We start from the raw sequence: 22,500 nt of genomic DNA on the forward strand, positions 1-22,500 counted from the left end.
CCCACATATAGCACTTCTTCGTGATTAGCACCATATTCTAGCGTTAATCTTCTGTTACAACGCAGCAGTCAAGATTGAGAGATGGTAATTTTAGGCCAAGTTAGAGTAAAAAGAGTATAGTTAAGGTTACTACTCAACTATCCCCTGTCTACTTTAAGCTGGCCTAAAATTGCCGTCTCTCCATCTTGAATGCTGAGCTGCAACAAAAGATTAACACTAGAATATGGCGCTAGTCACGAAGAAGTGCCATGGAAAGGCTGCAATATGATGAAAATTTTGTCTCAGTTTTGGCGGACCAGCTAAAGACGATGGTGTCAAAAATGTCTTCACCAAAATATTCTAAACTTAAGCCAAACGCCATTAGCCCCTTCAAGGCTCTGGAGAGGTACGCCTTCACGTGGTGGCACTGATATAACAGACAGACACCGCTGCCTGGTTATACAAACGTCCCTCGACTCCCTCCCTATCCCCTAAAAGGACTAGGGAAGGAGTTGAGGGACGTTTGTAGAATTGGACGGCTCATCAGTAACATGAAAGAGAATTAGCAAGGCGTGATGTGGAAAATAAATCGCTGAGGAAGACACGTTACGGAATCTGGGAAGCAACTACACTGCTCTCTTTAACAAGCCATAAAGCTGCCATCTCTCCATCTTAAATGCTGAGATTAACACTATGATGCTAGTCACGAAGAGGCGCTATGGGAAGGAAGCAGGGCCTAAATACTGTCTCATTCTGCCATAGAACTAAGTGAAATAAGCTGAAAAAAGGGACGAATATCTCAGCCAAGTTGAAGTGAGGGAACTAAAGAAATACTCGTGTCCATTGAATGGCGGGTGTGTGGGTCCCCAAGGCGTCAGGTGGTATGCAGATGGCCAGGGTCCCCACCAGGAGAGGGGGGGGACATAACGGAGGGAGGTGATGGTTCCTTATTTCCTCTCTCTCTCTCTCTCTCTCTCTCTCTCTCTCTCTCTCTCTCTCTCTCACACACACACACACACACACACACACGGAAGTTAATGACTGAGGCACGGACACTTGAGCAAACATTTCTCCCTCTCTACAGGCACGCACGCTCGCACCCGCACCCGCACACACACATACATCCATACATATACATATACACACATAGACACATTCATACAATATATCAGAGGCTGCATTTGCTACATACACACAAGACACAGATATAATACGTATACTATGGCTGTTATACCCGTAGGCTCGGAGAATAATACTCTTTCCCATTGATATATTTCGTCTGTTATATATTACATCGTTTTGTATCCTACTGATGCAAGATTGTGTCCATATTACAAACTTACTAATCACACAAGATCATCAAATACTCCACTGTTAAATGACATGTTCACTTTTTAGATTGTGTGTGGGTGGGTGGGTGGGTAGAAATAATGTGTTAAATACGTAGCTTGCTTTACTGAAGGAATAAATTTTCTCTTGTATCACAGTGGAGAATTTCTTGTTGCATACCATAACGCTGCCGGTTTCTATGATTTAAAAAAAAAAAAAATCTAACCTATTCGTTGTAATGTACGCGCTTGGATGTTTGAGTATGGTTAGAGCCACGGTTTTACACAGCTACAGCAAATATCGAGCTGTCAAAGGGTTAAATTAAGCCGTCCTTGTTCTCAATAATTACTGCTTTTAAGGTGGTAGGTGGTGGTGACCATCATCCACTTCTACTTTTCCAGCCTACGTCTTCATTCACCTTTATCACTCCTTTTCTGTGTCCTCTCTCTCTCTCTCTCTCTCTCTCTCTCTCTCTCTCTCTCTCTCTCTCTCTCTCTCTCTTCCTGTTTCTCCCATCTGTCCTGTCGCTTTTTATTCTACGTCTTTCCTCTTTTCGTGGCTTTACACTGAGTGACAAGCCAAGTGGTTTCCTGAAACCACTTATAACGCTGGCCGGTAACCATATAACCAACCCATACGTGTTCCCTACGTGTCAGCAAGTGGACTGGCAGAGAGTTAGTGCCCCTTCCTGTATAACAACTAACTCAAATACAATTGGCCACCCTTTATGGGATTATGGCGTCTGGCAATAGACAGATACAGTAGATAGTCTTTCTTTGGTGCTTACTTCCCTCCGCAACTCAGACTGGGAATTTCAAAGCTGTGTGTAGTAGTGATCCAAATCTCATGTTAGGAACTTCTGCTTTATTTATCCCTATCTTTATCAGTCATTTTTAAGTCCACTTCAGGACCGTACCTTTTCCTTGGTGGAAGAGTGAGAGCCAGAATCAACCCTTGCCCATGCTGGAGAAGTACAAATGAGGAGGGGGGGTGTATGGGGTGTGATGCATGTGATAGTCAAAGTGCTGTAATGTCTTTGTTTGTGCACGTTTGAACCTGTACACGCCATCGGTAAACCAACACGGTGCTAAAATATCCAAACATATGAAAGGCCATTACCAGCACCCACTTTAAATGTCAGCACACGTTTTGAGTTCGAACCCTAGACCCACGCGTCACACGAGGAGTGCTCTGCCGATCCAGCCACCGCAGCCCTGAACCACTGAACCTGTGTAGTAGTGATTTCCCTGTTAACCCAGCCAAGGATTTTCAACGTTGTGAGTGGTAGTGATCCAAACGCCAGCCAAGGAATTTCAACCCGTGTGGTTAGTGGTAGGTGATTGCGACCATCATCCACTCACTTGATGTAGTGCTGCCTACTTCTTCCTTAGCCTTTATCATTCTTTTTCTGTGCCCGCCCTTCTCTCTTCCTATTTCTCCCATCTTTTCTTTCACTACTTATTGCTTTTCTTTCCGTTACAGGTGGCTTTACATTGACTGACAAGCCAAATGGTTTCCTGTAAGCCAAGAAACCATTTACAACGCTGGGTGGTAACCATATAACCAAACCATACGTGCTCCCTACGTGTCAAGTGGGTTGGTGGAGGGTTAGTGCCCCTCCCTGTAAAACAAATAACTCAGAGTCAAATGACCACCTCGTACGTGATTATGGCGTCTGGCAATAGATAGATAGATAGACAGTGTAGTGGTCCAAGGGCGTCACTCCCCCACAGCCAGGGTGACCCCAGCATGACTCCTGACTGACCCCGGCCCCACGTAGCGAGAACCAGGTCACACGGGTAACACTTGACCCCTGACCTCTAATTCTGACGTGAAAGGTGGCGACGGACGTGATGGTGGGGGAGTCAGGGCGATGGAGGGAAGGTAATCATGGGGGGCAGACGGGGAGGAAAAGAATGGGTCAGGGGGAAGTGGAGAATTAGAGGTGAGGGGGAAGGAGAGGGTGAGGGACGGGCAAAATGGAGGATGAGAAAGAGAAAGAAAGGTGTGATTATTTACCCTTTCACAGCAATGACTTCTTTTTCCTTCCATTTCACAGTGTACACGAGGAATGGGTGAGGTGCACACTTTTTTCTGGCGACAAAGGAGGAGGAGGAGGAGGAGCTATTTATTTATCTATTTATTTGAGAATCTATTGTGATATATTCTTACATTTTTTTCTCTAAGAATCCACTGCAAGATCTCCGTTGTATATTAATCCCCAATCCCTCTCCCCTTAATCTCTCTCTCTCTCTCTCTCTCTCTCTCTCTCTCTCTCTCTCTCTCTCTATTTATTTATTTATTATTATTATTATTTTTTTTAGAATCCACGGCGAGATCTCTGCAGTGTACCAATTAACCGCACAGAGGCCTGGGGTCCTTCCTTCCAGCGCCAGGCCACCCTCAGGTCCTCCCCACCCTCATTTTCACCCCCTCACCTCACAGCCTCAGGAAATTCGCTGTTTTTGCTGCCAGATTTACATGTACAGGCGCAGGCAAAAGTTAGGGACACTGCCTTAGCCCGGACACAAGACTGGGGACATTTCTGGCTGAGGATTACGATGGAGAGAGTTGGGGAATGGTATGAAGTGATGTGGGGAAGTGAGGGGGAGGGGGAAGTGGAGGAATGGGAAGTGTGGGGGAGAGGGAAGCGACGGGAAAGGGAACTGAGGGGAGGGGTAAATGAAGGGGAGAGGGGAAGTGAGGGAAGGGGGAGTGAGTGGGAGGGGGGGAATGGCATCAAGGGAAGGAGAAGTGAGGGGGAAATAAGGAGCAGGGGGGAGGGGAAGTGAGGGGAAGGTGCCAACACTTCCCCATCCCCCTCACTGCACCTCATCCTCCAAAAAAGTACCATTGTTTGTGAGCCTAGTCCAAGCAATCTCTCTCTCTCTCTCTCTCTCTCTCTCTCTCTCTCTCTCTCTCTCTCTCTCTCTCTCTCTTTTGTCTGTACCTATACGTTACACAGACTCTTGCTGTATACACTCAAAGCGTTCTTGCATTTTGAGTGAGAATTCTGCTTTACTTTCCTATACTACAACTTTCCTAAGATGAAAAGATTAATAATTCTTGAAACCTCATGTGTCTGACTGTTTATCTGGTACTTGTGTGTGTGTGTGTGTGTGTGTGTGTGTGTGTGTGTGTGTGTGTGTGTGTGTGTGTGTGTGTGCCAGTAGGACAGTGAACAGTAAGGCACTTCAGGCTCCTCCAACCGGTTTTCTGAGTTAGGATTGTAGTGTGTTCTCCATCCCCTTGCTCTCTTTCTCCTCTCTGTTCACACACACACACACACACACACACACGAAGACCTTTCTGGACAGACAAATCTAACATCAGGGGAATACTTTTAAAAATAATTCCACTTTATCATCCCTAAGATTATATTAACTTCCTTCTCAATCACCTTGCCAATCCTCTTTACTCTTCTGCTTTCCTTCCTTCTTTACCCTTGGGTCATTTAGGAACATGGATGGTAAACTCGACGGTTGGGTGTCATATTCTGGGTGAAAATTGGGACCTAAAAGAATGTCTGCCTGAATCGTCCTCGTGTGGTTGATAGGCATTATTCTGAGCTGCTTTTTCCCATACTCAAAATTATCGAGGAATTTTAGGTGACGAAGGCAATTTGGTCCTGCATTCCACTGGATTTACAATCAGATGAGCCTGGGGTTACTACTACTACTATTACTACTACTACTACTACTATTACTACTACTACTACTACTACTACTACTACTATTACTACTACTACTACTACTACTACTATTACTACTACTATTACTACTACTACTACTACTACTTCTTGCTTGGCTATATTTTTAAACGAGTATGCGTGGCAGCAGTGACGAATCCGAACAACCAGCCACGTCAAGGTTTTCAACCCGTGTAAAATTAGCTTCACGTGTTGATAATTACTCGTGGCGGCTCAGGTAACTACACCTCACCTGAGCATGCCACTACCACCTGTAATATTGCATAATTACCTTGCACTCTAGCCTGGAGGAGGGCCTGGTGGTACAGTGGGTTAGGGCGCACCGGTCTGAGTGTCTGGAGGTTTATCGATCAAATGCCACTAAGGGAAGTAGGTTGGTCATGTACCCTTAAATGCCTAGCCACGGGACCCTACGCCAAGCAAGGGGGTAATATGGAATTGGTAGATACGTAGTTGTAGTATACTGTAGGGTTCTCGTAAAGCTTTTTAGTAAGCGATTTATTTTGTTATTCAGCTCAGGGGAGACGTTTGGAGAGAGAGGAGTTAGGGATATTTTTTCATTCACCCCTTCACTAACAGAAGACCTTCCTAACCTGACTAAAACCTTCTGGCGTAACCTGAGTAAGAAGTAATCGAAGTGAATGGGTTAACCCCTTAACCACGGGGCGTCACTTTCGTGACGCTTGGGCACAATGGATCATACCACGGGGTGTCACTTTTGTGATTCTGTGTTATTTTGAATTACCCCGGGCTCTCAAGTGGTGGCTTGTATCATCTATCAGTACTGCCAATGTCCAACACTAGTCAGCACTCCAAATCTCATCTGTACTCCCATCCATTGTTGACATTTTAGCGATTTTCCCCCCTTCCTGACTCCCCTCCCTACCTCCCCTCCATTACCCTGTCCTCTCACCTCCCACGCCGCGCTGCGCTAAGCAAATCTCCCCCGGATTTTTCCACAGATTTCATCCATTGAAATAAGCCCTATGCCCTATACTTATACAAAATAATATATACCAAAAAAAAATAAGGTAAGTGATAGTGTTATACACCAGGAATTGGCTAATTATCACCTGACAACACCTCACGTGCATTCATTCGCTACATTACCACAGTAATTTCCCCTTTGAATTATGCCTTGTAATCGATGTCTGTAATAAAAATACATATCAGAAAGGAAGGGAGAAGCTTAAGTGATATTTACATTCACCTGGAACTACCTATTTCTTTATGTATTGCCGAGATTTTCTACCAATAATTCATTAGCATGTAAGTTAGCAGCTGTCAGCTTCAGTGTCACTGTCAACCCTTGCCTTCTCAGATAACCTGCGGCATTTAGTTCCTTGTCCTCCGCTGTGGTCAAACCATGTCGCACTCGCGCCCCGCCATTTCTGCCGCTTCTGCGCCCATTGCAAAGGGCCCCGTGACCTCTACACCCATAAAAAGTCGTGAGGGAAGCAGGAAAGGACTTAGTGACTCTGCAGTGGCAGGTGAACTAGCAGAATTGTCCATGGTGATGATGGATAGTGATTTTGATGATTCGGGTGAATCGTGTGATGAGCCGGGTGAGGTAATCGTGCCAAAAAGTGCTAGTACGAGTGCTTCAGTGTCGGAAGTTATCCCTAGCTCCAAGGGAAAGGAGCTGTTAGTGCAGCAAAGGAAGGAATTTGGGAAGGGAGTGAAAAGGCGGCGTGTTAGCCCCAGAACAATGGCCCCGCGTGACCCAGCCCGCCATGAGTCCCGAGTTGATTCACCTCCCCGTTCCCCAAGCCCCACTTCACTCATTTCTTCCTCTTCATCTGCTGAGTTATCTCCGGAGTCTTCGTCGTCGGAGTCACCACCAGCATCAACAGTGAAGGCAGGCCGTAGAGGAAGAGGTAAATCCCGGACTAGTAAAAGTAGAGTTGGTAGTAGAGTAAGGGCTGCTAGTGCTGTACGGCAACCCAGGGTCAGTGCGAGTGACCTTGAACGGGGTAAATCTTCCTCACAGCCACCCACCACCACCACCCGCCCTACACCGCCACGACAGGGAATCCTGGACGCCTTCGCGTGAACGGAAGGGTCCGATTTTGTGCCTGAACATTTAGTTTTTGATGAGAGCTCCTCAGGAGTTCAGCCTGCCTTCACTACTGACGATAATGCTGAGTGTGTGGACTACCTTTTGGCCTTCCTAGATGACGAAGTCATGCAGCACATATGTGATGAGACCAACAGGTATGAATCACAACGTGCTGCAAGTGGTACAGGCGCAGCCAAGATGCAACAGTGGTCCATGCTGCGAGTGCAGGAGCTGTATGTGTTCTTTGTCCTCATGCTTCTCATGACACACTCAAAGAAGCATGAGTTGGAAGAATACTGGTCCATGGACCCCTTACTACCCTCACCCACCTTCAATAAGTACATGGCCAGAGATCGCTTCCGGAACATCATGGGAAACCTGCACTTTGCCGACAACGATGTATGGTACCTTCCCAAACCGACCCACTCTGGAAGATCCGGGAGATTCTGAGCAGAATGAAGGATAAGTTTATGTCATTCTTTCACCCCTTTCAGAAGGTTGTCATTGACGAATCCTTGGTTTCTTCGGTTTGTTCAGTACATTCCAAATAAACACCATCGCTTTGGAATTAAGTTCTTTGTACTGTGCGACTGTAAGACAGGGAACATCCTTGACTTCGTCATTTATTCAGCCAGAACTCTCGATCTGGATAAAACACACCCCCTTGGCTTCTCAGGCTGTGTAGTGAAAGTGATCCTTGAAAAGTATTTTGGTGGGAATCATGTGCTGTATACAGACAACTATTATACAGCACCGAAACTTGCCAAATACCTTTCAGAGCACGGCATTGGCTCCTGCGGCACTGTCAAAAGTAATCGTGCCCACTTCCCTAAATTCACAGAGGCAGGAACCTCACAGCGAGGAGACGTGCACCTACGCAAGTCTGAGAAGATGCTGGCAATGCGGTGGCATGACAAGAGGGTCGTGCACATGCTCACCACCGTACATAAGGGGGGAATGACAGACAGTGGGAAGGTCGACCATAGGACAGGCGAACCTGTGATGAAACCTGATGCTGTGTTGGACTACAATATCAACATGCGGCTGGTGGACAAGTCCGACATGATGATTGGTGAGATCGACTGCCTCAGGAAGAATACTAGGTGGTACAGGAAAGTTTTTCTGCATCTCATAGATATGAAGATGCTGAACACCTTCATCCTGTTCAAGATGAAGGTCAAGCCACCCAAGTCCTTCTCCCTGAGGTTGTTCGCCAGGACTTGTGTCCAGCAGCTGCTGGAAAGATATGGTAGGGTGACAGCAGCAACTCCAAGGCGCCATCCAGTAACACTTCCCGACCGACTTGAGCAGAGGGCGTATATGGATCGGCACAGACTGGAGCTAATGCCTGCCACAGGGAAAAGGAAGGCTGCGATTCACAGGTGTCAGGTGTGTGCACATACCACCCGCCGCACACCTGAGCACAAACGCACCTCTTGGGAGTGCGCTGAGTGCCAGGTTCCCCTCTGTGTTACATGCTTCTTTGATTACCACAGCCAGAAGCAGTTCTAACAGTGCAAGTGGGAAAGGAGAGTAATGTGGAAATAATGTGTAAATAATGTGTAAATAATGTGTAAATAGCAAGTGAAAGCAACGGATGTTCAGTACATATGAATGAACAGTGTATTATAGTTTTATCTTACTGAAAGTGACAGTGACTAACATAGTGTAAGTGAAATAGAAGGGTAAATATTGAAAATACAATAGAAAATGTAAATAGTAATGTAAGTAATTAGTAATATAAGAATATGAGTACAAATACTTTATTGTATAACAGTGAAAGTGAATCCGTGGGTCTCTACGTATTTTACTGAATGAAAAATTGAATGACTTCAGTGACAATAAACTAATACTACTGAAGGAAACTTGTGGAGAAAGACTCCAGATATATATAAGTGTGATATAGTAATAGAAATATAAAGTGTGAGGGGTTTTATGAATAATAAATGACAGAGTACCAAGAGCGAACTAGCGCAAGTGCGACGGTCAGACGCGCTCATAATTTTCATTGCTTTCACAGTGGGTTTTTTTTGGAGTATGGATCCCAAACTACTTGAATATCATAGAGTAGTGTTTATAGTGTTAATATCTGGCTGTGGTAATCATATTACGGGTTGTCGGGAAGTGTAAAGTGGAGACTTCGTTACCCAACTTCAGAGGTCTCCACAAGTCCTACGGTAACTGACGAAGGCTCAACAAACATTCCAGGAGAAAGCTGAAGGTATGTGCCATAAGCATATGTAATTTTAATATTCTAGGACTAATAACTGATTTTTGGCAAATATTTTTTGAGAGTCTGTCGGAGCCCGAATAACACCGCGGGACACGCAAAACATTGGTAAACATGCCCGCAGTGTAGGGGTTAAGTAGGAGAGAAGTAGGTTATAGGGAAGATGCGTTAATAAAGCCTGGAGGACATTAGGCACATGCTAGGATGGGGAGTTGATGGGATGGTAAGTGGCTGGGTGGGTTGGTGGAGGTGGTCACCATATGTTGTGTGTGTGTGTGTGTGTGTGTGTGTGTGTGTGTGTGTGTGTGTGTGTGTGTGTGTGTGTGTGTGTGTGTGTGTGTGTGTGTGTGTGTGTGTGTGTGTGTGTGTGTGTGTGTGTGTGTGTGTGTGTGTGTGTGTGTGTGTGTGTGTCCTACTGTCATGATAATTCTGCGCCTCACTCCTTTTGTCTCCGTCATGTCGTTGGTCATCCTGTCTTTCATAGCCTAAATTGACACCTCCTCCTTTTTGCCTCTTTCTTTATTCCTGGGTTGGCTATTAATCCTTCACTGTTGATTAGAGAGAGAGAGAGAGAGAGAGAGAGAGAGAGAGACTCCTCTATGTAATAAGCGATATTTAAATGTTATGATACTTTACCTTACCTTTCTGTCCCTAGATCTGTCCTTTTGGGTACACAGTAACTTAATAATTATTCCTATTATCACTGCTCTCTCTCTCTCTCTCTCTCTCTCTCTCTCTCTCTCTATCTATCTATCTATCTATCTATCCATCCATCCATCCACCAACCCATCCACATATCTACCCATCCATCTATCTCTGTATCTGTTCATCCCTCCATCCCTCCATCCACCCATCCATCCACCCACCCATCCATCTATCTCTATATCTAACTATCCATCTATCCATCCATCTATTTCTCACTCACCGCAAAAGGGTATCCCCGGGGGCGTCCATGTGGAGTTGTCATTGCAAATCTTTCTGGCGGGTCCGAGCAGTTCGAAGCCCCGATCACAGGAGTACGAAGCCACGGTGCCAGGACCCAGCTCGGAGGTGGAGAAGCTGACGGAGGAGTGTGCAGGGGCGCCGGGAAAGCCACAACCCAGCCCTGAGGGAGAGGAGAGGCGAGGTTATACTAAGTTATATGAGGGTAGGATAAGACTGGAGTGGTTAGGGTGATGTGAAGTTATAAGTTAGGTTAGGGTAGGGTAGGGTAAGACTGGAATGGTGGGGTGATGTGAGGTGAAGTTATACTGGGTTAGACTGAGTTAGGATAGGTCTGGATGGGATAAGGTAAGGTGAGCTGAGGTGAGGTTGGGTTAGGTTAGGTGAGAGGCACACATGTCGCTATACTCTTAATCTAACTTAGCCTAGATCTGCCATTTCTCCATCTTGAGTACTGAGCTGTAAAAATGAATTACAACTAGATTATGCTACTAGTCACGAAGAAGTGCTATGGAAAAGACGCAGAGCCGTAGTACTGTCCTTTTTCTGCCACTGTACTACACGAAACAAACTGCAAAAGGACGAAAATCTGGGCCAGGTTAAAGTGAAAGAAATATAGCAACAGAGAATCTTGGTTAAGTCAGGTGGTAAATACAAATAAATACAAATGAATCCAACAGTACCCGCAACACACGAGAGAGAGAGAGAAGGGGGGATGGGGAGGGGAAAGATGGAAAAGTGGGTAAGAATGTAAGGAATTTAGGGAGGGAGAGGAGATGAGAGGTAGGAGGGAGAGGGGAGGAGGGAGGGAGAGAGATAGAGGAGGGAGGAAGGAGGGGGTAAGTGTGTGAGAGGCAGGAGGGAGGGAGAGAGAAAGAGGAGGGAGGAAGGAGGAGGTAAGTGTGTGAGAAGCAGGAGGGCGGGAGGGAGAGAGAGAGAGACAGGCCATAACGGCATCTCAGTTTATAGGTCACACCAGATGTAAAGACTCATAGCTTACACCCACGCACACACACACGCTCATTCACACACACACACACACACACACACACACACACACACACACACACACACACACACACACACACACACACTAATGCATGCACTTCAAGCGTACACCCAAGTCCCAAGGTCTGATGATACTGTCACTAGACCTTGCTTACACCCAGGCACACACATACACTAAACTTCCACACACGGGCACGTACACGCACACACATACCGTTTACCTATGTGCACACAGTCGAACGCAGGTGTGAGCAAGTACTCACGGCCTCACGCGTGCGCGCGCACACTTAAACATGAATGCCACACGCACACACAAATATATGCACACGCAAACGCATGTGTGCGCACGTATGCACGCACTCATGAGGGAGGGCGCACACACACAAACAAACAAAAACGTACGCACACAAATACACACATACGCGCGCACACATACTTCCCATCCAAACTTTTGCAGTCCACCATTTTTCTTTGGGGAGTCTGGGAGTGACTTGAGGGATGTTTGCGTAACTGTGGCTACATCAGTGCCACCCCGCGAAGGCGTTCCTCTCCATCGCTATCGTCAGGCGGTAGAATGAGTAAATAAGGGAAATGTAGATGTACGAAATGCGTTCTTATTATCATACATTTGAGCAAAACATTCACAGTGATGATACCGGTATGAGGGAAGAGACAGACAAACGGCAAAACAGGGCATCTCTCTCTCTCTCTCTCTCTCTCTCTCTCTCTCTGAAGATGATACCAAACTCCTATCAACATTACAACGCTCGGAGTCACCCCAGGGAGAGCGTGGCTTGTGTTTCGTGGCACCAACATAGAGAAAGCTAGGTTGGGTTAGGCTTGGTTTGGCTGGGTTAGATTTGGTTAGGTTACGCTGGGTTGTCTCGTGCTTTGGTTAGCTGCAGAAAGTTAGGTTGGTCTGTGGCTTGGTTAGGTTGGGTTAGGTTCGTCTGTGTTGTGGTTAAAGTAGTTACGTTACATCATTAGATTGTATCATTCGGTAAAATATAGTTATGTTAGGTTTATGTAGGTTCTTGTGTTACGTAGTTAGGTTAGGAAGGGATAGGTCAGGTTAGATTAGACTGGTTTATGTTTTACTTAGGTGAAGCTTGGTTAGGTGTGGTAAGCTTAGTTGTGGCTAGGTTTCTTTGGCGTGTGTTGTGGTCAGGTTAGGTTGCTATATCTTGCAGTTAGATTAGGCTACTGTGTGTTGTAGTTAGGTTAAGTTAGGTTGGGTTAGGTCAGTGTGTGTGAGAAAGAGGAGGGTAACAAACTCACCTGTCTCTCACCCACATCACCGTCACTTCCGCCTGTGTTCTCATTTACCCAGTATATGATTATGATGCTTAAGTGCGCCTCTCTCTCTCTCTCTCTCTCTCTCTCTCTCTCTCTCTCTCTCTCTCTCCAGCCATATACGGTACAGATAATGAGTTCTTAATCAGTTTGTTTTATCGCAGAGAAATTTTACTGCTGGTAAATGGTCTACACATCCTGTTGAGGTAGTGAGTCTCCCAGCGTCTATACTCCATTCATTTTAAGTAGGCGTAAAGTTACCATCTTTCAGTCTTGAAGTGCTACAACAAGGGATTAACACTAGAATATGGTACTAATCACGAAGAAGTGCTATACAAAGGACGCAGAACGAATTGTCTTTATTCTGACATTGAGCTACGGGAAAAAGGCTGTAAAAGGACGAAAATCTCCCTTGTTCGTCATATAAATAAAGACGGACAAGGGGAACGGAAATATTCAGCTGGCCTTGTCCCTCCTGCGAGAAACATGACTATGGCAGGGTATAAATCATTAGTATATCCGTAAATCCTTTTGTATGAAACTTTAACTCATAATTCACAAGACCGACAAATACATTAGCTACTTCCACTCCAACACCTCCCCACACGCACACATGTTATCCAAGAGCAACATAAATAAAGGTAAGACAGTTAGCCACAGTTATAGCAGTGGCACCTGTGTATTTCATGGGTGTAACAGTACCTAACACCACCACACACCACAGGGGGACCAGCGGGGCGACAGGTGTTGGGGTACGACACTTCACTCAGGCGGCTGTTGGCTGGCGTACGATTATTTGTTATGATCGTGGTTGTCTACGGTGGGAGGGGGAGGGGATGGAGGGAAGGATGAAGGTGCGAAAGACAGGGGAAGTGGAGGAAGGACGAAAAGAGGAGGAAAGACGAGGAGAGGTGGAGACAGCAGACGGAAGGGGGAGGAACTGAAAGCTATATAGTAGAACCTGCGGACTTTTTTATTTATCTGTTTATTTATTTTTTGCAAAGACGGGACTATTTTATTCAATTTAGTAAAGAACTCTCGTATTAAACGTATTAATGAAGGCACCACGTAACGCAGTGGTCCCAATCTGAAGGCCATGATATGAACTCTCACCAAAAACAAACTGAACGCTGTAAGCACCAGGGATTTTGAAATACATGACTTGAAAATAAAAAATCACCTCTCCTCGTATGTATCTCTATCAGTAATGGCCACTGTACCATATGCCAGTGTAATGCTCTCAGTGTCGCTCCAAAAATCAGGCGTACCAAGCACTTCGAGATGGCATGGTACTTTTTGCTAATTCTCACATCCATCAAGCCCAGGAGTTCGGGTATTTCTTGAGACGGGCCGTGGAGTAAGTCTTTTTCTTCTTCTCCTCCTACCTCTTCCTCCTACTCCTCCTCCTCATTATTCTTTCTTTCTCTTTTTTCTTACTTTTTTGTATCTAGACTCACTGGAGAGCTCATACTCATTTCTCCAAAGCAAAACCTGTGATGTACCTTTTCCTGCCAGGCGTCTCGTGGATAGCATTCCCGGTAGCACTGACAGACGAATTCCTGGATTTTCAAAGCAATTTAATTCTACCAAAGACTCTTGTATATAAATGGAAAATGATGGATATTTGGATGTGAATGGGTTGCTACGTTATTCGCAAACTGAATGTTCGGATGATTGTGTCTATCTCGTCCCCCTATCATTGCGAATTAGAGTTACTGTAATCAGATTCATGTGTAAAATTATCTCTGCTGTCCTCTTTCTGTGTCTCAGCCATTAATATCAAAATAAGTCTCTCTCTCTCTCTCTCTCTCTCTCTCTCTCTCTCTCTCTCTCTCTCTCTATCTATCTATCTATCTATCTATCTGTCTGTGTATCTATAGCCAGACGCCTTAATCCCGTAAGGGGTCGCCGCAAACAAATCGCCTCCATGTAGCCGTTTCTCCAAAATAAGTTCCGGTAGCAAAAAATCAGTTTCAGCCTTAACACCTAGATTTTCCTATTTTATTTGTGTGTGTGTGTGTGTGTGTGTGTGTGTGTGTGTGTGTGTGTGTGTGTGTGTGTGTGTGTGTGTGTGTGTGTGTGTGTGTGTTTTACGTGCATGCATCCGTCCCGTCCGCAGAAATGGAATAGAGGAAAGGATGGAGGGAGGGGAGGGGAAAGCGGCAGAGAAAACGGTTCGAAGGTAAAACGGAAGAAAATATATTGAGCAACTGTGGGCAAAATGACGATGGAATAGGAGAGGAGGAGGAGGAGGAAGAGGAGGAAGAAATGAAGGGAGAGAAGGAGGAAGCAAGGGAGGGAAAGAGGGATGACGTGGAAAAGAGGGAGGGTTGGAAAGAGGAAAGAATGGTGTGGGAGGGAGAGAAGGTGGGGGGAAGGAAGAAGGAGGGAGAAAGGTAGGAAAGAAAGGGGAGGGTGGGAAAAAGCAGTGACAGTAGGAAATGAGGGGGAGGGAAGGGGGAAGATGGGAGGGAAGGGCGAGGGAGGGAGAGTAAGAGAGAGGAGGGAGGGAGAGTAGAAGAGGTAGGGTTAAGGGAAGGGGAGGGAGAAGATGGGAGGAATAATATATTGGGGAAGGGTGGAGGGAAGGAAGAGGGTGGGAGGGAGTGACAGGAGAGAAAGTGGATGAATGACGGAAGGGAGGGAGGGGAGATGGAGGGTGAAGGGGCAAGGTAGAGAAAGGGGAGAGGAAGAAGAAGAGAGATAGGAGGAGGAGGAGGAAAGGGTGAGTGTAGGAGAGGAGGGTGAGGTATAGATGAGAGAGGGGTAGAGGGAAGGGGGAGAGAGGGGGGAAGGGCGAGTGAGGTGTGATTAATGTGGGGTGAAAATGAAGGGGTGGACAGGAGGGGCGGAAGTGGCAGGGAGGAGGGCAAAACGGGGAGAGAGAGAGAGAGAGAGAGAGAGACGATAGATTAACTGAGAAATGAGAAAAATGAAAAAAAAAATGGGGGGAAGGAGGAAACAGTGACAGAAAAAAGTGGCAGGATATCAGGAGAAAATGAGGAATAAAAGAGAGACAAAGAAATATTAAAGGAACTGACAGGTGAGGAGGAAACAAAGCCTGGAATGAGGAAAGAGGAAGATGGAGGGAAAGGCCGTGAAGAAATGGGGAAAATAACACGACAAATTGAAAGAGAGATCTGAGAAACGGAGAGAGGGGAAAGTGGATAAGCAAAACAGGCAGAAGAAGAGGTCAAAAAAATATGCAAATAAATGAGAGTAGCAAATAATATAAATCCGTCATCGTACTGAAGGGACTGATGAATTATGTATGCCTGGGGTGCGAGTTATTCATTACACTTCTCCAACGACGTTATTAAGTTCACGGTGACCAGATGACGCTCCCACTTCCCTTCCTTCCGTTATTCATTGGCTAATTCACTTCCTTCATGTCCTTCCTTCGCCCTCTTTATGGTTGGGATTACTCTGGTGCTCTCTTCTCATTTCCTTTCGCTATTCATTTCCTTCGTCGCTTCCTTCATCCTTCCTTCTCTTCCATCATAGTCGAGACAAGTACTATTTTTTTTTTCATTTCCTTCCGTTATTCACTTCCTTCATATCCCTTTCTCTTCCTCTGCCCTCTTCATGGTCGAGACAAATCTTCTATTTTCATCTCCATCAGTTATTCATTTCCTTATTCACTTCCTTCACGTCCTTCTCTCTCTCTCTCTCTCTCTCTCTCTCTCTCTCTCTCTCTCTCTCTCTCTCTCTCTCACACACACACACACACACACACACACACACACACACACACACACACACACACACACACAAACACACACACACAAGCCTGCATCAACAGTCCTCCATTCACACACCACATAATCAAACACAAAACACGTCCTCGGGGTGAAGAAGTAAAGCTAGCTCTCTTTCTCACCTACTTTCCCATCCTTCCCTGTATCCTGGTGTGAGTGTGTGTGTATCCTGGGAGAAAGTCGTGTGTGTTAAATTCCTTATCGCTCAGACATTCTTTCTTCCTCCTCCTCCTCTTCCTTCTCCGAAACGTTCCTCATTGCTCCTCCTCCTCCTCCTCCTCCTACTACTACTACTACTACTACTCTTACTACTACTACTACTACTATTACCGTACTACTACCGGTGCTACTACTACTACTACTACTACTACTACTACTACAACTACTACTACTACCGGTACTACTACTACTACTAGTAATAATAATAATAATAACAATAATAATAATGATATAATAATAATAATAATAATAATAATAACATTAATAATAACGATATTAAAAATTATTATTATTATTTTTATTACTATTATTATTATTATATTAACCATTGCATTACCATCCCAAATATCATCAATAAGGGATAATCAAAACATTCAGCCTCTATATAACTGAGGCATAAGTTCACTAGTACAGTTGAAATAAGCCTTAGTATTGACGCTGCAGTTAATCTCCTTGGTTACTAGCCAAATCGACCCTCCAGTCTGACTACACCTGGGCATCAGTTAAGTTACAGGAGTTTAGGGATTTTTTCCAAGACTAAAATAAACTCACAATAAAATATAATGTTAAAATATTCCACGCATTTCTTAGGGGGTGGAACTTTGAGAAAAATGTCTTGGGAGAGGGTTGTGTTGGGGAGGGAGTGTGTGGGGGAGGGAGTGTGTGTGGGGGAGGAAGTGTGTGGGTGTGGGGGAGGAAGTGTGTGTGTGGAGGAGAGAGTGTGTGGGGGAGGAAGTGTGTGTGTGTGGAGGAGAGAGTGTGTGTGGGAGGGAGTGTGTGTGGGAGGAAGTGTGTGTGGGAGAGTGTAGAGGGGAGGGAGTGTGGGGAGGAGGAAGAGTGTGTGGAGGAGAGAGTGTGTGGGGAAGGGAGTGTGGGGGTGTCATGTGGGGCTGTGGGTCATGGGGCGAGAAGTGAAGGTTAATTAGGATAGGAAGCGGTGCGTGCGGTGTATTTATGTTTCCAGGTAACTCCTCCCTTTTGATGAGCAGAGAGGGGAGGCAAGAGAGTGAGCAAGGCCGGGGAGTGAGGGGAGGGGAGGGGAGGAGAGGGGAGGGGAGGGGAGGAGAGGAGAGGAGAGGAAGGAAAAATGCAGAACTCAAGAAGGAAAAAGTCATCTGATTTAGAGTTTATTGTGCAACAGAGGAAGAGGATGAGTGTGTGAGGTGAAAGGAGAAAAGAGATAGGAAGGAGAGAGGAAGTGAGTGTAAGGTGAAAGGAAGAAGAGAGGAGGAAGGGAAGAAGAGGAGGAGGAAGGGCGGTTGTTGTCAAAGGAAGGAGGGAAGAGGAAGGAGAAAGTAAAGACGAAGGAATGAGGATGAGGAAGGGCGTGTGAGGTGAAAGGCAGGGAGAGAGAGAGAGAGAGAGGGGGGGGGAGAGAGAGAGAGAGAACGTAACCCCAATACACGAAAGGACGTATTCTAAGTAACATTGCAGGCTTCGTAACGTCATTGTCTAAGTGGTTTATTCTGCCTATGAAATAAACTTCATAATACACACAATATCTACCTGTGTACTCGATCTGTTTTCATCTGACAGAACTGAGTCACTCCCTATCTATTTATCTATCTATCTATCTTTCTATCTATTCATCTGCCTGTCTGTCTGTCTGTGTCTGCCTGTCTGTCTATCTATTTATCTGTGTATTTTATCAGACACCTCAAAATCATAAGGGGTGGCCACAAACAAATCGCCTCCACGTGGCCCTGGATGGAGTGGAGGGATACATGAGCGACGTGGAGACGATCTGAATACCCCCGTTAATACCAATACCCCAGCCCTGAATGAGACAGCCCTAGCATGTATTCAGCATGGACGGCGGATGTTACCGGCCAAGTGGTGACATGTGGAGGTGTATGATACGAGAGGACAACTGGATCTCAAGGAAGGGGTTCTGAAGCCTTATGATCGCATTTTCAAAACTGAGTGCGCTAAGGAAAACGGGGGAGGAGGGGGAACTTAATTAAGTGTATACAAAGATCACTACAACTCTCACCATCCTAATTACGCTTTTCACCACACAGGAAAAGGAAAACAGCTTTCTAAACCACCTACTACTTTACTAATTACGAGCCAGGCGTAATTATCGATCTCATTAGGAGGAAATACAATGCATGGTCTGTTTGGCAGGGGGGGGGTGGAGGGGTCTGATAGTAATAAATAATACAACTAATAAACAGCCAGTAATAGTCGATAACAGATGTGGTGATAATGTTATGCTCCTGTGACTCTCTCTCGCCGAGAATTCGTCTGTTGAATGGAAATGAAAGAGCTGTGTGGTGGTGATGTGGATGTGGTTGAAAGTGTTACGGGAAATGCTTTGAGATGGTTTGGCCATGTGGTGAGGATGAGGGATGAGAGACTGGCTAGAAGAGTGTATGTGAGTGAGGTGGAGGATGAGAGGAGGAGGAGGGGGAGCCTCTCATTCACCATCCTCTCCACTCTATTCCTCCATCTCACCCTTGGTCTACCTCTCCAATTATCCACCTCACTCACATACACTCCTCTAGTCAGTCTAACAGGCTCCATCCTCTCCACTTCATTCCTCCATCTCACCCTTGGTCTACCTCTCCTCCTCTCCACCTCACTCACATACATTCCTCTAGTCAGCCTAACATACTCCATCCTCTCCACTCCATCCCTACATCTCATCCTTGGTCTACCACTCCAACTCTCCACCTCAGCCACATACACTCCTCTAGTCAGTCTAAAGTACTTAATCCCCTCCACTCCATCCCTACATTTCATCCTTGGTCTACCCCTCCTCCTCTCCACCTCAGCCACATACACTCCATCCATCAGTCTCTCATCCTCCATCCTTTCCACATGGCCAAATCATCTCAAAAATCAACTACTCAAGAAACATAATAATAATAATAATAATAATAATAATAATAATAAAAGAGTAGGCAACAACATGTACCTAAGTTCAAGTTTTTTGCGTGAATCTAAATTATGCGATTCCGCGAACTCAATGACGCGAAAAATTAAACTGATCACGAAAGGACTGGGGGCGTGTGAAGTCAACTCTGGAACTGTCTCCCTCTGTCTGTATTTCCTACTTCCTATGATCTCCTAAAATTGCCATCTCTCTATCTTGAATGCTGAGTTGTAGCATGAGATTAACATTAGAATTTGGTGCTAGTCACGAAGAAGTGCTATGGAAAAGATGTAGAGCCGTAGCAATGTGTTCAGGGTTTGTAGGAAAGGAAAGGAGGGGAGAGGAGAGGAGGGGAGAGGAGAGGAGGGGAGAGGAGTGGAGGGGAGAGGAGGGAGGGGCGAGAGAGAAAGAAGGGAAGAGGAGAGGGAGACGAGGAAAGGAAAGAGAGAGAGTTTGGCCAAGGGAAATGAAGCGGATTAAAGAAAAGATGATGATGATGATGGTGATGATGATGATGACGACGACGATGATGATGATGATGATGATGATGATGATGATGATGATGATGACGATGATGATGATGACTAATGGTGATAATAATAATGATGATGATGATGATGATGATGATGACGATGATGATGATGATGATGATGTGTGTGTGTGTGTGTGTGTGTGTGTGTGTGTGTGTGTGTGTGTGTGTGTGTGTGTGTGTGTGTGTGTGTGTGTGAGAGAGAGAGAGAGAGAAACCTTGACTTTGGCACGGAACACTTAACACGGGACATCGCACTTGCTCTCTAGGTCATGAGGGAAAGGAGGGAGGGAGAGGAGGAGGAGGAGGAGGAGGAGGAGGAGGAGGAGGAGGGGAGAGGAGGGGGTGAAGACAAGAGTATGAGGGGAATGTGAGGAGGGGAGAGGAGGAGGAAGAGGAAAGGAGGTGATAAGAGGAGGGAGAGGAAAGAAGAGGAGAGGGAGAGGAAAAGGAATGAGAAAGAAGGAAGGGGGGTTGAGAGGGGAGGAGAGAAAAGGAGAGGGAGGGAGAAGAGGAGGGGAGGAGTGAATAGGACAGGGAGGGAGAAGAGGAGGAGAGAAGTGAATAGGAGAGGGAGGGAGAAGAGGAGGAGAGAAGAATTGAGTGGAAACCTGTAGAGATGTTGATGTAGGTATAACACACACACACACACACACACACACACACACGGAACTCAACAAACATAGTCACCTGTAGGCACACGCTTTAGGCACACACACACACACACACACACACACACACACACACACACACACACACACACACACACGGAACTCAACAAACATAGTCACCTGTAGGCACACGCTATAGGCACACTCCACACACACACACACACACACACACACACACACACACACACACACACAAGAAAGATGACTGGCAAATATAAAGAGTATAAACAAATAAAACCAATGATAAAAATACACAACATTAACTCAAACAGAACCACACAAGAGCCTAAACACACACACACACACACACACACACACACACACACACACACACACACACACACACACACGATACGAAACATGACTAGTAAACCAATGATATAAAAAACAATAATACGCACACACACACACACACACACACACACACACACACACACACACACACACACACACGGGGTGAAGTAACTGTAGCAAGCCATGGTCTGTTGGTGATGCCTAGCAGGGCCGCTCTCAGCCCCCCTCCATCCCCCCCCCAAACCCCCATTGCTCGTAGGCTCTCTTGCTACTTCGCGTCTCTCTCTCTCTCTCTCTCTCTCTCTCTCTCTCTCTCTCTCCCATGGTAATTTTGATCTAGTTAATTATTTTAAAGTTGCACAAGTGGTGTTCCTTAGGGTTCAGTCCTGTCGCCATCTCCCTTCCTATTCTTCATCGTTGTTTACTGATTCTTAAGTTGTGTGTGTGTGTGTGTGTGTGTGTGTGTGTGTGTGTGTGTGTGTGTGTGTGTGTGTGTGTGTGTGTGTGTGTGTGTGTGTGTCTATACATAAAGGCTCCGATTAAATGAAGTAAGGACCAAGCCGCATTCATTACTGTTAATTAACCTAAAAATAATTAGTTTCTTCTATGCCTAACTCTAACAGGGTCCAATATAACGAAACGAGATTCCAGCACATTATTACCCATTACGGTTGATTAGTCTGGCAAGGGAGCTAAGATAATTATAAACAGGATCCAGTTTAATGAGGGCTTAATTGGCCGTATTTGATTGGCTTGGTAAGATATGAGTAAGATGTGTAATTAGTTCTGATATGCTTAATTCATCCAGAGTTTTGATCTAATGGAGCGATTATTAACCCATCTGATTACAGTCGCTTAGTTTAGCCAAGGGTGCTGAAGAGGGGCGCCTGCACGTGGTGGCATAGATATAAGCGGATGTGCTGGAGCTGCCTGATTATACAAATGTCCCTAAATTTTGCCTATCGCTGAAAAGCAGAATGGTGAGCTGTAGGTGATGTGGTACTCCGACTGGGGGTTATAACAGCAACAACAACAACAGCTACAACTACTACTACTACTATTACTATTGCTACTACTACAGCTGCTGCTACTGTTTTGGCATGATATCGCTACCAGAAGTTCCGATCGAGCAAAGAGGGATGTCCACCCAACTGATTACTGTTGATTACTTTATTAAGCTCTAATTACGCTGGCACCCTCAGCCACTTCAGTCCGATAACATACCTACTCTTATTTAATTCTATCTCAAAGACGTATTAAATCAGCTTAGAATATACTTTTCAAACTGGAAGATTCAAATATAAACACACCAGTTTAGCCCTGTCATTACTACATTCTGTTCACGTTAACTAGGAGTAAAATGGCCACCTCTCCATCTTGAATTCTGAGTTATAACAAGAGATTAACAACAGGAATATGGTGCTCGTCACGAAGAAGTGCTAGGGAAAGGATGAAGGGGCGAAGTGTCGTCTTATGCTGCCAATGAGCTACGTGAAATAGGCGGCAAAAAGACGAAAACATACATCAAGGTGAATGAACTACAGCCTGCCCTCCTCCAAACAACAAATGAATTACACAACCAGATAACTGAGATTAAATTGT

The 22,500-nt window shown here is 45.5% G+C and overlaps 1 protein-coding gene across 3 annotated transcripts in view; it reads right to left on the reverse strand.

Annotated features, from left to right (window-relative positions):
* The window catches only part of LOC145415101 (seizure protein 6 homolog), an 81,560-nt gene that overhangs the window by 48,393 nt on the left and 10,667 nt on the right, over positions 1–22,500 (reverse strand). For all 3 annotated transcript variants that reach the window (XM_080284519.1, XM_080284518.1, XM_080284520.1), the window contains exon 2: positions 10,232–10,411. In XM_080284519.1, coding sequence (XP_080140645.1) covers positions 10,232–10,411 — 180 coding nt within the window. The remainder of the gene's footprint in view (positions 1–10,231; positions 10,412–22,500) is intronic.

The sequence above is a fragment of the Coenobita brevimanus genome, chromosome 101 (assembly GCF_032717465.1).
Source record: "Coenobita brevimanus isolate Jiangsu-jjx chromosome 101, ASM3271746v2, whole genome shotgun sequence".
Taxonomy (NCBI): domain Eukaryota; kingdom Metazoa; phylum Arthropoda; class Malacostraca; order Decapoda; family Coenobitidae; genus Coenobita; species Coenobita brevimanus.